This window comes from Coniosporium apollinis (assembly GCF_000281105.1).
Source record: "Coniosporium apollinis CBS 100218 chromosome Unknown supercont1.7, whole genome shotgun sequence".
Taxonomy (NCBI): Eukaryota; Fungi; Ascomycota; class Dothideomycetes; genus Coniosporium; species Coniosporium apollinis.
The window spans coordinates 396,900-413,254 of record NW_006913269.1 but is presented as its reverse complement, the minus strand read 5'-3'; the positions used below and the strand labels follow the sequence as shown (position 1 = coordinate 413,254).

Here is a 16,355-nt window from a genome sequence, read left to right as displayed (position 1 = left end):
GCGCGACGCTCCGCCTTGAAGCGCCGCGTAAAAGGGTCGCGGAGGGGCTCGTAGCTCGCGGAGCGCAACTGCTGGTAGGAGTATTCAAGTTCGGATAATCATATTGGTGTGGAGATAAGAGCTGTGTGCGGGACGCGGTGGTAAGGCGAAAGCTTGAGTGATGGAACAAGGAGACAGAGTGCGGGAACGGTTTGACAAGGACTCGAGCCAAACGATCAGGCGGACCCTACCTTGTCACTCCAGTCAAAGACAGCGGCGCGAGGACGGAAACGAACTGACGTCCCCCCAGGGTTTGCGCACCCTGGGCCCGTTCTTGCCGTGGCCATGACGGGACTTTGAGCTTTGCTGGCCTAAGCGAATGGTGGAATGCTCGTGGCTGCGATTGGGCGGGCACCGGAGAACAGAGTGTGGGGGGAGAAGATCCACACCAGCATGCGCGCCTGCATGTCTGCCGAGGGAGGGAACAGACATGCCCAAACCCGACCTCTTTGCAACCTCGGCGGATCCCAATAGGGACCTCCAGGCTGCTGAGGAAGCATAGAATAGCGACTCGTACCAGCATGAGAATTGCTACAGCGCTCACCTTCCTCGAACTTTTGCATGCTGTGAGGGGAGATGGAGAAGTGCGGCAGTTCGTGCTCAAAAGAACGTCCGCATATCCGCTTCGACGCCCCACAGCCGCGAATCGGCCAGTGAGGAGCGGCGGAAACCTCACCATCGGAGGTGCGCCGTCAAGCATCTTAGTGCATAAAAGGCGTAGCGTGGTAGATCAACCTGGAAAAAGGATCCTCGGAGAACCCTGCTCGGCTGCGATGGCACCGCTTGATCGTTTCTCTTGAGACCCGCGACATGTTCTACTGACGGTAAAACGGTCTTCAAGCATGGCCGGCATCAGGTTCTTCCTCTCATGAGAGGCCGCAGTGCTGTGAGACCGGACCGCTTCTGAGTTTCCCCAGTATGAGTTGTGCGAGCTTTTGGTAGAGTGTTGAGGTATCTTTGTAGTCCTGGCGCCAAGTATCAAATGGTGGATCCAATGCCGTTACGACCGTCAGCCGCGAGTGACATTTTGGCGTACCAGTACGAGTAACGCTGCTCAAATCGGCACATCTAGCATGCTCAGCAACCGCAAAATCCACCGTCGTCTTACATCAGCTCGCGAAAAGTGAATCAATCGGCGTGGAGACTTATTTGTTGCTCGGACTCTTCACCCACAGAACCGACTGAAACTGCGCCGGCGGCTGAGCTAAAAAGGCTTGTCGGCGTGGTGTGCAGCAACGAAAACCGCGCATGCTTTAAACGGACAAGCCACGCTCAGTGGGATGGATCATAGGAGCATGTGATCATATGCTCGAAACCGCCATGTTAAAGGTTTCAAAACTCGAAACACAGCAAGCGGGAGTGGACCCCTAAGATGAAGATAGCACTAAAAGATCACAAGTGGCCATAAGACACGAGTACACAGACCCCGCTTGATTCAACGCCTCTCCCCCCTACACCCCAATACCATTACACAATAGATATATTAACACCCCCACATTCCCTCTCCATTTCTCCCATCCCGACCCGATACCCTACAACACACCAAACACGCCCAAGGCAACAGCCACTACCCCCCCAGCTGGGACAAAAAGCCCCGCAGCCGCGCCCGTGGCACTAGCCGAAGCCGCCGAAGCACTCGCCGAGCTGCTGCTTGTAGACTGAGCCTGCGTCGCCAAGGTCGCCATTGTGGAGGCTGCGGAGCTGGAAGCGGAGGCGGTGGAGGAACGGGTTGCAGCGCTGGCACTGCTGGCAGAGAGAAGCCTGGAAGGTATTAGTGGGGTTGTGAGATAGGTGATTGGGGAGGGGGAGGGGGGCAAGGGGGCTGCCTTACGGAGCAGCGGCCTGGCAAAAGGACGTCACCTGGTTCTGGACGGTGGCGCGATTAGGGAGGCTGGGGCAGTTGTTGTAGCAGCTGTTGTGAGCACAGTGAGCCAATAGGTCCACAATGGGGCCGCTGCTATGTTGTCTCTCTTCCGAAGCTTGCAGTCGGCCAGAGTTGTCAAGATCTCCCTCCCTATCTCTTCGAAGGCCTCCAAAGTGAAGAACTAGGGGGTTACGACGTACGTCAGGACGTTCTGGTATTGCGTGCACAGGCACACCCAGTCGTTGCCGACACAGGCGTCGGCTAGGGCTTGGGTGCTGGCGAGACAGGCGTCGACGATGCTGTCAACACCGTTAGCCGTAGTTGGCGATGAGAGTATCCCGCATGGTGTCTTACGTCTCGGCTCCAGGTAAACAGCCATTCGTAGTACTCGTGGCAATCGACGAGACGGCGGAGCCGGTTGCTGTTTGTGCAATCGCAAAGCCGGCGGCGGCAAGGAGGATGGCGATGGAAGAACGCATTTTGGATTATCGGGACAGTAAATACGTATATTGAGCCTCAGTGAGCTTTTCCGTGAAGGTGTATATAGAGCTTTTGGTAGAGTGCTAGAGAATCAACGTAAACCCAGAACGAATGATGGGTAGGTGAGGAACGTAGATTGATGAGGAATGAAGAAGATCGGATGGGGGAGGAGGAACGGTAATAAGAGTCCGGGGAAGCCACGCGCATAAAAAGGTCTTGGTAAGAACCCTCGGAAGTTATCCCCAGCCAGTGCCATCGTGCTCCCCAAGCGTCAAGCATCTGATCGTGAATACATGAAGCAACTCGTATGCGGACGAGCCAGCCACTAGGCCGAAGATGGTATGACAACCAACCTCCCGGGGAACATGCAGAGAAACAACAGAGCTGGCGAGTCCAGACGCTGCTCTACCTGCATCAACAGCGTCTCGCTGTGCATTGGTAGCATAGCTGGCAGTATCAACTCTCGTCCGAAAGCTGGACAACGCGTCGTCGACAAGCCGAGTGCGCGGTATAATCTATGGACGTCGACCGAAAGGGGAAATGGAACACCGCAGGGCCCCATCTGGACCCTTGTCGATTGTCTAGCTCGTCTAGCTCGTCAGCCGCAACTCAAGACGATTGGTCGGATGTGCTTTGCATACCTCTCTTGGCTTGATGGTGGCTGCATGGGAACCCGCCGAGCGAATTGCTGGTCGATGCGCCGGGAGAGTAAGCGTGGGTCAGGTAAGTTGGTGAGTTGCACTCTGATGCACCAGCCTCTTCACTGCAGCATCTCAAAGAGAAGCAGAGGGTTATGGCCGTCACGTGAAGTCAACGGCTGAGAACGCTGCACATGGCTGCGTTGTTATTCGTAGTACTATGAATATGTATGGATTCGTCCTACAGTCGACGCTCGCCATCAAGCACCTAAACGCCCACTCTTTCCTCGGTCCTGTCCTCGAAGCGTCGTAACTCTCCACCAGCAGCTCAACCGCCTGCCCTGTCGGCGCCCACCACGGCGGCGGCGTGAGGAACCAACTCCACGTATGCAAAGCTTTCTCTGCCACGTGCATCGACAGCGAATGTCACATAATCCGCACCGCCACCTTGCTGCTGGCAATAGCCGCCCCCCACCACCACCACCACCAACTACTCCTGGCCAAAGCCTACCGTCTCTTCTACGGCAATCGTGAGCTTCCCATTGAGAGCCTCGTAAGTCTTGTAAGGCGGAAGGTCGAGACGATTGAAGCTGTATGCGATATTAGCCATGCGTTTAGAAGTGGGACAAGCCAAACACGGCGTACCATGTATGCGACTTCGGAAGCTGTGTGACTTCACCAGCCTTTTCGATCGTGAATCTCCTTGGCCCGTCGCTCCCCTGGAGGTCCTTGAAGCCATTGACGGGGATACGCGAGGTACCGGTTGCGAACTGCAGCAGCCGAGATTTCTGCTCCGCGTCCCAGCTCCGAATGCACTACAAACAACGTCAGCTGGTGTCCTGCTTCCACGGCTATAAATACTACTGACCTTCCAGAAGTTCTGCACAACCTCATCGCTTTCAGTATAGCCACGGTAATCGGTGTGCTTCTTCCAGTCCTCGACATCAATATCCGCAATGCCGCCAATAAGCAGTTCCAACTCGCGTTCATCAAAGACATTGACGAGATCCGGCGGGATCAGCTCATTGAACCCAGTTATGAAAGCGTTGAACTGCTCCTCCACCCGTTTCTGAATACGCCACTCGGTGATAAGGTCGATGTACTCCTTCTTGTTCTCGTTGGTCACCTCAATGTTCCTACCATTGGGTTTGAGATCGATCGTCACTGTCTCGCCGAACCGCTCGTCATCAGTAGAGAAGGTAAGGTCAAGAATGCCGTCAATGTCATTGTCCAGCGTCCAGGTAAGATTACGGTGGAAGTCGGCGTCGACACCCTCCATATCTTGCAGCGACACCTTCTTGCGCAGGATCATCTTATAGAATGCCCCTATGAAGAAGGCATCGAGGAATCGACGGTGGAAGATCGCCAGGCCGACGACGCGTCCGATGAACTTGAAGTAGTTGAGATGTTCGGGGTTGATGCCGGAGTGAGGGTTGATTTGAAGAGTGTAGTTGTCATGAGCGGAGTACTCGAACAGGCAGTAGAAGGGGTTAAACATTTCGTGGGAGAGCAGGAAGAAGAATTCTCTGCGAAAGGTCAGTATCCGCGCTCAGAGCTTGAGGCTTGCAAGCATACCTGGATAGACCGCCATAATCGAGACCGTCTTCACCATCGAACTTGATCATCAGTCGTTTCTTGAGGTCGCCGGCGCTCTGTCGCATAATCTCGTGGTAAGAGTCCTCGAAGATGTGGCTCCTCCGGACCTTGACATGGCATTGACCGGAGACGATCCTCAAGGCTGGCTGAGATCTGAAGTAGATCAGCTTGCGCCTGAAGTCGCGCTTGTACTGAGGAACGTTCTGATCCAGCGATGATGGCAGGCGCGGGTCATCCCATGTCGTTGTCTTAGTGTTGTGATCCACAAAGTACACACGGGCGGTGTTGGTAAGCCGCATTTCCCATCCACTAGGCAGAGGCCCGAGTTGCGAGACTGGTTGTTGTTGAATCGTGCCATTCTGGGCATTCTGGCCGTACATACGGATGTACTGCTGCCGGCGCGGATCCACCCATGTGGTTGTGCGAGTGTTGTGGTCAACAAAGTAAGGGCGTCCTTCGGGCGTATGACGCTGCTCCCAGCCCGACGGCAGTTCCCCTGTGCCTGCCGTCGTGGCACCCGTTGCCATCATCGAGACAGCGTTTGCGGAAGGACCAGGAGGAAGCACGGGTTGTCGTTCAGAGAGCGTGGGAGAATTGGCACCCGTCCTATCCTCTGGCAGCATTCTGTTTTGATGCCGGGTACGCTCGACCTGCGTTTGGGCCTCCAAAGCTGTCCGTTGTTCGCTTTGGTTGAAACCCGTTGCTGCAGGGCGTATCCATGTTGTTTGCCTTGTGTTGTGGTCGACATAGTACGTTCTCCCAAGATGATCTTCGCGGCGCTCCCAGCCTGGTGGTAGTCGCCCCTGGTTATCCTCAAAAGCACTGAATGCCGCATTTCTTGCCCCACCAGCCTGCCCTGCCGCCGGTTGCCCTCCTGTTGATGACGAAGGAGTAGCTGATGGCGCGCTGGGCTGAGTTTGGCGTTGAACGGCAGCGCTGGACGCTCCGGTACGGCCTGGGTAAGGTTGTTCGGGGAGCAGAGAATGCGATGACTGCGCGGCAGCGGGTGTAGTGGACGTCGGCCTGTTGACTCCGTTCACGGATGAGTGAGTGGACATTGAAGGCCTCCCCGGCGCACCCTGCCCTGGCTGGCTGATCGGTTGCGTCAAGTTCGTGGATAGATTCAAGATGAGTTTGCCATGTACTACCATGTTATCATTCGACTTTTTAAGGTCTCGTGTAATCATTTCTGGAACCTGGTCAGCAGAATGTGGGGTAGATAGCCCTTGGAGGGAGCTTACCGTCACCACCGGCATCTAGATCGATTACGCTACCGATGCGGACATTTATGACTCCAAGGAAGCCTTGATCCTTCTTCTTGAACTTCTTCTGATCAAATATCTGGACCGCTAGTATGCTTTCCTCCGTCGCCTTCCTGCTTCAACATCAGTAAACCGCACCAACCACAGCCCAGGCGGAACCCGTACATGTCAAAGCTCTCATTCCAGTATGGGTTCAACGTCTTTTTAATGACACTGGTTGTCTTCGTCTGCTCCCCGCTCATTGTCGCGACAGCGAAAGGATCCGGGAATCCTGCAAATGCTATAAGCACCGGAGTAACGACGGAGAGGTTTGGTAGGCCTACTAAAGACATCGCGCTTGTAGAGTCCATCCGCGGCAATAACTACTCCTAGTCAGCGCTTCTGAGTCGTACATGTCCCCGGAAACGGCGTACTGGTAACCCGCAGATTGGGTTGGGCTGGCGGCTCCATGCTGAGCTGCTGGAGATTGATAACGAGTCTTCAGAGACTACAGCTTGAAGTCCTCGAGGTCATATGGAGACCAACGACTCCACCTTCTACTTGCGCTATCCGAGCGCGGCGGGATATACACGAATAACACTCGTCTGCGAAAGCGGCCGGGGAGGGCGTGTAGGACGCGGGTCGGGCGGGTCAAGCGATGGACCGCGGCTTCATCTATGCGGCGTGGGAAGGGGGTATGGTGGAGTGAGAATGTGTACGGAGTACGTTGCTGCGGTCCGCAGCCGTGGCTGAAGTAATGGAGATTATGCCCAAGTTGGCGCTGCCCAGGCGTTCGCCCCCAAAGCGTTCGGCGTTGTGCCCCGCGCTTCCCTCAGCGCCGTCCACAGCGACACGCAGCGACAGCATGCCACTGTCAGAAGGCGGTGGTAAAGTATTGAGAGAATATGATATGTTGCTTGAGCGATTGATCTAGCCTGGCCAAACGCTCTTGTGACCCCGAATCCAAATATCCGCTGTGTTTATTTTGTTGATGCTCCTCAATATTGGTTCACGACGCAAGACCTCGTACAAGCCGCATGTTGCGGATCTGAATCGGAGATACATAAGTCTGTCTGATCCTCACCTGGCGAAGCAAAAGAGGCCTAGGGCGGCATTCCTCCAGACGAGGTTGACTGTAGATATCGCCCAGTCAATCATAAGGTATTGTAATCTGGCGAAGAGCAATCGACTAGCACACACCTGGGTGACAGAAATTGCCGGACTACGAAAAACAGATAGATCTTCAGTCAGCTTAGGGAGGTCATGTATGGGCGTGATCCTTCATAGTATACTACCACATAAACATGTGTAAGCTATACCTGGAGGTAAGGTGGCTAGAGTAAAGGTCTTGAGTTAGCTTAGGGAGGTCATAAATAGGCGCAATCTTTCATGGTATGCTGCCATATAAACATGTGTAAGCTATACCTGGAGGTAATATAGCTAGAGTAAAGGTCTTTAGAGACGCGGTGAATCTAACAGATTTTAGTAATTTAGGAGTGAGTAGTAAGTCTGGTAGTTTGCGAGTCCGGCGATTTCTGTCACTCGCGTGGCACACTACATCACGCCACACTTAAATAGCTGGACCGCTCGAACTCTTAGAATTGCTTATACTGTTACAGTATAAGAAACCCTCCGACTGAATTAGGGATTAAGTACAGCCAGATCAAAGCCGCAGTTTCTCCAACGCCTTCGCTATGCAGTCTTTATCCTCTATACGTTGATACAGGAAGAGACAAGTCGATATACACTCAAATCACTGGCTTCGTGCCTAGCAATCTCCTTGCTTCGAGCCCCCATTCGTACAAACTTAGCTTAAGCTCTACCCGCATGTAGGTGACCCAAGCGCGAAAGAAGTGGATAAAATTAGTCGGCCAAATAATGCTTCCACGGAGAGACTCCATTTGCTCCTCGTAGACAGTGCGAGAAGCGTAACGGGCTAGAATCATGAATGTTCGGACAGGGCCTTGGCGCGTGTGGAGATTCTCGTCTAGCGAGCGTGCTATTCACGGAAACAGTCAGTCAATTTCGTCATCCTTGGGAAATCATTAAGCATGTTATTAGACCATGATTAGACAAAAAAAAAAGGAGCAAAGGGTGACTTACTTAAGTCGTTCGTCTTCAAGATGAGAAGCATAACCCGTGGCATCTGCGCAAGCAATTGCACTAATTCCGCCAGCATGCCCTCGCCAAGCGCGTCCGAGATCATTTCTTTCTCTTCCTGTGTCCTCTGTGATGCTACGCTTCGCCTCACAACGTTGTAGTCCCGACCCGTGATCGCGCTCGCGAACAAAGGGAAATGCTCGTCTCCGATGCCAGCCACTTCGTACGCATATCTACGCATGCGCGGCTCATCCGCATCGAGAACCGCCAGCCAAAGCTTGGCATACGATCGCCGCAGGTCGATAGGGATATCGCGATACAGGCCATGGTCATAAAGAATGACGTCGAAATTGCCCTTTCCACGCCGCGAGGGGTTGTGGCGTATGGCGATGTTGCCGCCATGCGGGTCGCAGTGCAGAGGCGCGTGTGTCCCAAAGATCATCTCGTTGAAGATGCGGGCGAGCGCTGCGGAAACCTCGTCTCGGTCGATACCGTGCGAGTCCAGATACGCCAGGTCGTCAGGTCGCGCACCGGTCTGGTATTCCATGACGAGGATGCGTCGCCTTGCCCACATGACGTCGGGAATGATTAGGGGCACGTTCTTGATGCTCTTGAAATAGTTGCGCGCCCGGATAGCGTTCTCCGCTTCTAGATGAAAGTCCAGTTCCTGAGGTAGTGAGACTTCCAACTCCTCGGCCAGCCACGTAAGGTCGTACTCCGGGAAGAACCTCTTGAGCGTCGCAAATGTGAGCCTCGTAAGGGCCAAATCGAGAGGTGCCCATTCGTCAAGCGACGGGTGCTGGACCTTTACAGCTACCCTCTGCCCGGTCTCCTTCATCACTGCCCTGTGTACCTGCGCCAGCGATGCCGCCCCTATCGGTAGTGGCTCAAATTCGGAGAAGAGGTCAGACAGCGACTGTCCCATGTCCTGCTGTACCATCGCTTCGATAGACCCATATGATGACACGGGACACTTGTCTTGTAAGGGTATAAATGTTTCACACCACTCGCTCGGTAATAGGTAGTTGAGACTGCTGAGATGCTGGCCGAGCTTTATGAATATCGAGCCGTTCTTTTCCATGGCAACGAACGTCCGGTCGGCGCATCGCTTGTGGCATGCCCTGAGCTGTGCCTGATAGTCCTCGTCGTCCTCGTGTTTTAGCGTTATCCGGTAGCTATCACGCTCCAAGGTTAGCAGATCACCTCCAAGGGATTGGATTGGATTTGAGACGTACTCGTTTACGCAGACCGCTAACGTAGAGACCACGCTGGTGGTGCGCCGGACAGCCGTTACCGCATGCTTCGCATCATCGCTAAGAGCGACTGCGCTGGCAGCGATGGTGCCTCCCGCCGCGGTGAGAACAATCCTGCGTCTGCGCTTGGAAACCGAGTTTACCCTGTACTTTGCGGTATGGCTAAACCCTCGCCACGAGGCCAGCTGTTGGCGCTGCTGTTGGTGGCAGCTCCGGCAGGTCCATGGCGCGGCCTTACGCAACAAGGAAGGGAAGAGGTTCAAATGAGACATTATCGGCGCATGGGTTGCGAGCGGTGCATCATACTGAAAGACATAGGCAGGTTCAGCGCATGGCCACAGCTCAACATTCGTGTTGTTGGCGATGTCTGGAACAACCTGGAATACTGTAGGGTACCTAGGTAATTTTTTGACTGCGACCCGAATCACCCGAAGCTCCCGAGCCACGGCGCTGATCCCCCGGTGACGCGCAGCGTGTGACCCCTGATCCCTTTCTATCGTTTTCAAGTGCATAGAGAAAACGCTACCGGAGCGGCTCCCCCCACCACCGGTTATACCGGGTATACTTAACTATTAATTAATGAGGTTTTCAACATCACCACCGTCCTATTTAATGCTATAATGGTCCGCAGACTAGCTAGCTATATTATTAATGCTATTATCCATCTTTTAAATTATAGCGCGCCGGTTAAGGAAGTTAAACAGCTTACTAGAGCCTTAAATCCTACTATCTACTAGATATAATTAAGCCTAGAGTTATTTAGTTAATCTTATCCTCTATTATTTATAGCTTTAGGCCCTTAAAAGCTACTTACGGTGGTATAAGAAGATATAAATAACCTTAGGCTCTTACTAGACGGCCGTAATAGATAGCTAACTATAGTAGAGTAGGCGCTTCTAGATTAGCTCCGGTTAAATCCTACCGCATATCTTAAAGAGATAGCTACCTAGTTAGACTAGTAGTTTAGCATTTAACCGTTAATCTCTACTATCTATTAAATACTAGAGCGCGCCTAATAGACTTAAAAGAAGATAGTATAGCACGCGGTTAAATAAAATAAGCTCCTTTAGATAGGCTAGATAGCTTAGTAGCTTTAATATAATAAGAGCAAGCTTATCTTTATCGATAAGACTACTAGTAATAAGTATACTTTCTATAGGTAATACGGCTAGTCTAGGGCTAGTGTTAAGGCCGAGAATATTATATTTATAAGGTATTCTAAAATCTACTTAGTTCTACTAGCGATAACAATTAACAGCTATATCGAGGCCGCTACCCTTATTATTAAGGGAGCTATAAACGCGGAAATCTTTAAGGCTTAGCTCTAGTAGATACTACTACTAGCCTTATAGTAGCAGCCTGGACGGTCGGTTATTATAATAAATAATATGGCTACTCATTATAGCGCTCGGATACTAGAGCTATTTAGGGAGTTCAGTATTAATTTTAACTATCTACCGCTCTACTTACTAGATATAAACCCTATTAAAGTCTTATTTGCGGATATAAAGTAATAGATAAAGAACTAGTAGTAGCTAATAGATAATATCACGGACTTTATAGTGTTCTTATATCTAGTAATCTTTATTACTAGCAGTAAGAACGCTACTACTTATTTTTAGTATACTAGGTATAGTCTATAGCTTTCTATATAGAAATATAAGGAATCTATATACGACTTATTATCGTTTTCGGTTTAAATTAGATACTCTATAAATAATATAGCTACACTTATAAAAAAAAAATAGTCCTAAGATATAATATATCCGAAACCCTACTACTACTTATATATATAATTAAAAAATATTGCGCTACTAAATACTACTTAGTGTTAAGGTTTTTTAAATCTAGTAATAGGTTACTAGAGGATTATTAGAGTTACTAGAAGATTATTAGAGCTAGTCTAGCTTATATTTAATACTAACCGCCTGGTTTTAATTAGTCGACAGGACGAGACAACTAGCTCTAGTAAGGAATACTAGATATAAAAAACAAAAAAGAGAGTAATAATATACTAAGATTTAAGTCCCCTAGACCTATATAGACCGATTAATAATAAGATCTTAATAGAGAAGAGGTAGAAATAGTACGCTTAGCGTATCTAACGCTAGATATCTTTAAATAGTCTAATTTCCCTACGAATACGCGTAAGATATCCTAGTTTAAAGCTAAACTCGCTCTACTACTTGGTAGTTATATCCTTTTTAAGTCCCTTAAGATTCCAACCGTCTTTAGATAGCTTATCCTTTAGCTAATTAAGAAAAGCTTATAAGAAGGGTACCTTCTAGCACTACTAACTCTTCGTCTAGCTTATAAACTACGCTAGTATACTATCTAGATTATTCTTAGCTAAAACTAGTGACAATCGTGGAGGATTAGGGTTATTTAAGGTGGTAGGTGGCTAGACTATTAGTATAAACAGCTAAGGGACTAGTGTAAAAGGGTATCTAGCTACTAGCGCTTACTAGACTATTAATTAATCTATTCTTTATCTTTATAGTCTATTATTCTCCTTAGCGTACTTCTAACTAAATAGCCTTATTACTAGATCTACTATTAGCTCGTTAAGAGTAGCCCGGCTATTCTTAATATCTTAGTCCTAAATCTCTAGCGCCTTAGAGTTAAGAGGTAAGTAATTATCTAGTATATTCAAGCCGTTTAAGTAGTAGATGCGGTTGCTCTTTTTACTATAGTTTAGATAGCTAGTATTCTCACATCGCTAATAATAGGCAAGATTATAAGAGTAGCTACTAGCAGCCCTTTTAGTAGCAATATAGTTTAGGAGTATAAGGAGCTAAGTAGAAGTTGCGGTTCAGCGACCTTATAGTAGCTAGCTAGTAGCTAGTGTTAAATCTAATAGGTTAATCTCTTTAATAATCTCTTTAACCTTAATCGTAATAGTAACTCGGAAGGTCCGCTTAGGGTAGATCTTATACTAGTTAACTAACACCTATTTAGCCTCGTTAATACTCTATTAATTATTAATATTCTAAATAACACTAGCACCCCTATCTTGCGATAAATAAGCCCGGATATTTTGCTACTTAAACTACTAGGGTTAAGCGCGCTCTATTACCTACTATCTAAAGCGCTCTATATTAGGATAGAGTAGACTAGATATAAGGTTATTAACCTAATAAATACGCGTCTACAATTTAAGCAGCTTCTTACTATTTATAACTTAAAGATAACTAGTATAATTGAATACTAGAGCCTTCTCTTATCTAGCTATAGTATCTAATAGAGTTTCCTAGTTATTTTACTCTAATAATAGCGAGATGGTAGGAGCGTGCGGTAATAAGGATATAGAGATAGGAGTAGTCTAAGTCTAAGGATGGGAGGATTAAGAATAGAAGGATTAAGTAGAAGCTAATAGAGTTATGGATATAGAAGCGGTCTAAGTTTAAGGATAGGAGGATTAAGAACGAGAGAATTAGGTAGACGCTAATAAGAGTATAGCCGCTTATAAACTACCAGCCGCTTATAAACCACTAGTAACTAGTATCTTTCTTAATTGTTTTTTCTTAGTACTAGTAGCTATAACCTTAATAACCTCCTTACGCTTCGCTATTGCGAGACGTGGATAGTAGCTAGTAGATAGTAGCTAGTGGATAGTAGCTAGTGGATAGTAATAATGTCTCTTAGACTAAAACACTAAGAGTTCTATATAATTAACGGTTTTAGGTAGGATATTAGACTCAATCTAGATAGACACGGCGATATAAACGTTCTTAGGTTTTTATATGGGCATTGCTAGATAAATAGTGGGGAGGGGTTGGCGCTCGGTGGCGTTTTCTCTATGCACTTGAAAACGACAGTTGCTCGCGCGGCCCCAGGTTTCTTCCAGCACTATTGCACATGTATCAGAAGCACGTCCGGAAGAATTTCATCTTAATACGGCTTCACCGGCAGTTCTGTAGGATTTTCGCATAGCAGTGCTCTTCAGGAGAAGTAGGTTTGGGCAGCGACGCTGCAGTATCAGAGGTGGGGAATGTCGCTGCTGTACAGCTGAAGAGATATTGATCAAGGATACCGTACGGGTAAGATTATCTCAATTGGCATAAGGCCTTGTCTGTGCTAGTTTTGGCCGTCTGGATGAAGCTTTCTGCGTAGCTGGACCAGTCTTTCAACCTGGCCAACCCATTTAGTGGCGAATGACTCCTCCGTGAACCTGTGCGCGCTCTTCCGAGCCCGTAAGCGCACGGCTATCGTCTCTTGATGATCGAGCTCGAGTGCCTCGCCAAAAGCGGCCGCATATTCGGATGCTGTGGAGGCATGGAAGCCTAACATTACAAGTCAGTATGTGGATGCCTTCGACGCATAAGACACGAGTGCGTATCGCAGGGAAAGGAAGACCCACCAGTGGGACCGTCATCCAAGTCGACCACAATGTCCTCCTTGGGCCCCCCACTAGCATTCACAACACTGATCAATCCTGCTGCTTGATACTCGACAACTCCGATTCCAAAGTGCTCGTTCCACATCCCGTTGACGCCTATGCTAGCCTTGCGCAGCCAATCCCGTATCTGTGGCCATGATGCGTCGCAGATAAACTCAACCTCGTCCTTGATATTCAGCTCTCTTGCTAGCAACCGTAATTTGTAGACTCTTTTCGCGTCTTCATCGTCGCGTACTGATCCAATGAGTATGAGCTTTGGCCTTTCATCGTCTGGCCAGTCTTTTGAGTTCATGAGTTCCGCGAAGGCATTGAGTATGAGAGGGTGGTTCTTCTCTGGTCGAAACTGCGCGATGTACAGCAGACTCGGTTCTCTGCTCTTCTCGCTTGCCTCGTTGACCTCAATTTCTTCCACTAGCTCTTCGACTGCCACGGGAGGAAATACCACCGTGATTTCCGACGCTCGAGGGTTGCTTGCCCGGCTGGGGCTCCAGAGCTGCTTGATATGGTTCTGGGTCCATGTACTATTCGTCATAACGACGTCTACCCGGCCGCCGACCCAGCTGTACAGTCGAGCGAACAAGCGCCAGTACGCCTTCTTTGCCGCCCCTTTGGCACCTCTACCGGTGCCGGCGTTCACACCCTTTCCTGCTTCTCCACTATTTTCGTCCAGCGAGCCGAGCATGTCTGTTGAGATGGTGGGGTAATGAACATATGCACCAGTGGGCACATCCGGAAAGAGAAATCTAGATAATGCAAGCGTGAAGGCGTAACCCATTGTATCCACAAAGATGTCCGGAACAAGGAGATTAAAAGCGTCGTACGCTACAATCAATGAGCCAAGTGATTGGCCGAGAAGAGTGAAGTGCGGCCATGTGCTACTGAGGATATATTGACGAGTTGTGAGATAGACAAAGTTAACCGTGGGAGGATGGAGGTGGATGTTGAAGCGGTCTTTGACCCGCCTGAGGATTGCGTCTTTGTCTACGTCATGGTCGCCGGTATACACGATGCAGAGGGAGCGGGGCCAGCGTTTCTGAGTTGCGCGGATAGCGGCCCAAAGGACTCGTTCTCCACCTCCGCCGGCGTTGCTGCAATGTGAGGAGCTCCGTTAGCCGTCGCCCACTGTTGATAGAAAAACACAGATTCTGGTACGATGCAAACGGAACGTGAACGTTTATGTCGTTGTCTTTACATACTGTCAAGCGTCGTATAAAAACTTGATACATCACGTAGAAGCGGCTCGACCGAGGAAAGATCGCGCAGTGTGCTCAAGCTCACAGGTTTTGTGACGTACCAAAATGGATGGAAGAAACCTATAATGCCTTCCCAATCACCGTCCCGTTTGCTCTTCTCAAGAAGAGTCTTGCCCGCACTGCTCTCAGCCTTCTCCCACTCTTCATCTTCTTGATTTCCCGAGTTCTCCTCTTCTGAGGCGTACTGCTTGTGTTCAGCAGCAGCGCGAGAGAGTAACAACTCTCGCCTGGCCTGTGTCTTGCGGCGGATGTACCATCCTGCAAGTTCACCGCCTTTACGAAGAACGACTGTAAGGAAGAGAAATGGAAGAACGACCAAAAGGAAGATGGAGATGATGACCGTGTACAAAAACATCATGGGCGCCACCCAAGGCAAAATGCACGAAGCGGGAAGACTAAAGGAATATTAGAGCTCGCGATTGTCAACAGACATGGACACACATCAAGAAAATCCGGGATCAACAGCTGTCATGCATCTTCCCTGCGGGATCGGACCGTCCGCCGTGATTTTCAGGGTCCAGCATGATCTCATTGCCGAGTGTACTATCACGTGATTGCTGCCAGCGAAGGCCCTTGTTTAGGAAAGCAATGGACAAAACTGGGCGCTGCTGTCCGCAAGAGAGTGACTCCGACTCTGCCTAGCAAGATCACATTGGCGTGTTTCTTCGTATAGGTGTGACTTGTAACTCGTAACCGTTTCTTTGCGCAGATGCATTGTAACGGGGCTGATTGTACGATCAAGGCGCTCAGCAGGAATAGGTTACGCGGGTGTTCCCAGAGGTAGCTGTCAAGCTCGAGTTATTAGACCATACTGCACGGGTACGATCAAAGAAAGGGACGTATATGTGACGAGGTATTTACTTTGAATATATTAATACGGTTGAGTTGGGCTCCCGGGTCTTGTCACAAACTGCTGCATGTGCAGGAGTAATGGAAGGGGTACACTCGTGCAAGCGTTCACCTCTTTGAAGCTGTTTTACTATTCTGCGGGTGCTGAAGCTAGTATATAAATCGTCTTGCGATGTACTCTACTTTTACATGGAAGTTCGTCGGAAAGCTGTGTAATCATGAACCATTGATGTGAAGCACATGATACTGTTACAGGGCACACCCCGTGTATGAAAACAGCGGCAAGTGGAAGAAGACGCCAAGCACGCTTGTGCATTCTTTGGACAAGCCATAGCACATAGTAAGGCGGCAAGTGATGGTACATTCTATGGTTGACATAGCACGGGGAGAAGGCCGTAAAGAAACGCCTTGAGGCGGCATCGCACAGGACAACTTAGATATACGATAAGTCAAATGCAAAGAACCGAATATGTCATGAGATAACTTTCTTTTACCCCAAGGGGGTTTGTTGCTCTGGCCAGAGCCCATCCAGCATATATCCCAGCAGTGACATTACAGTCTCGCAAAGAGATCTCGCCCTCGACTTAGAAGCAATCACTAACAAGACTCATATCATCAGAGCGCCGAGCATCATCAACATATC

The 16,355-nt window shown here is 49.4% G+C and overlaps 4 protein-coding genes across 4 annotated transcripts; all 4 read right to left on the bottom strand.

The window, feature by feature from the left end:
• Positions 1-1,653: 1,653 nt before the first annotated feature.
• W97_02046 (uncharacterized protein) lies at positions 1,654-2,382 on the bottom strand (the record flags this gene model as incomplete). The annotated part of the gene is made up of 4 exons (XM_007779948.1): positions 1,654-1,800; positions 1,900-1,951; positions 2,104-2,202; positions 2,258-2,382. 4 exons carry the CDS (start codon positions 2,380-2,382, stop codon positions 1,654-1,656), a joined length of 423 nt encoding a protein of 140 aa, XP_007778138.1.
• A 1,129-nt stretch (positions 2,383-3,511) lies between these two features.
• W97_02045 (E3 ubiquitin-protein ligase hulA) lies at positions 3,512-6,329 on the bottom strand (the record flags this gene model as incomplete). Its single annotated transcript, XM_007779947.1, has 8 exons — positions 3,512-3,611; positions 3,667-3,836; positions 3,890-4,547; positions 4,597-5,806; positions 5,859-5,992; positions 6,045-6,150; positions 6,203-6,241; positions 6,293-6,329. The coding sequence occupies 8 exons, from the start codon at positions 6,327-6,329 to the stop codon at positions 3,512-3,514; spliced, it is 2,454 nt and encodes an 817-aa protein (XP_007778137.1).
• Positions 6,330-7,606: 1,277 nt separating this feature from the next.
• Positions 7,607-9,483, bottom strand: W97_02044 (Atypical/ABC1/ABC1-B protein kinase; the record flags this gene model as incomplete). The annotated part of the gene is made up of 3 exons (XM_007779946.1): positions 7,607-7,857; positions 7,962-9,133; positions 9,194-9,483. 3 exons carry the CDS (start codon positions 9,481-9,483, stop codon positions 7,607-7,609), a joined length of 1,713 nt encoding a protein of 570 aa, XP_007778136.1.
• A 3,805-nt stretch (positions 9,484-13,288) lies between these two features.
• W97_02043 (uncharacterized protein) lies at positions 13,289-15,218 on the bottom strand (the record flags this gene model as incomplete). The annotated part of the gene is made up of 3 exons (XM_007779945.1): positions 13,289-13,494; positions 13,572-14,698; positions 14,905-15,218. The coding sequence occupies 3 exons, from the start codon at positions 15,216-15,218 to the stop codon at positions 13,289-13,291; spliced, it is 1,647 nt and encodes a 548-aa protein (XP_007778135.1).
• Positions 15,219-16,355: the final 1,137 nt, after the last annotated feature.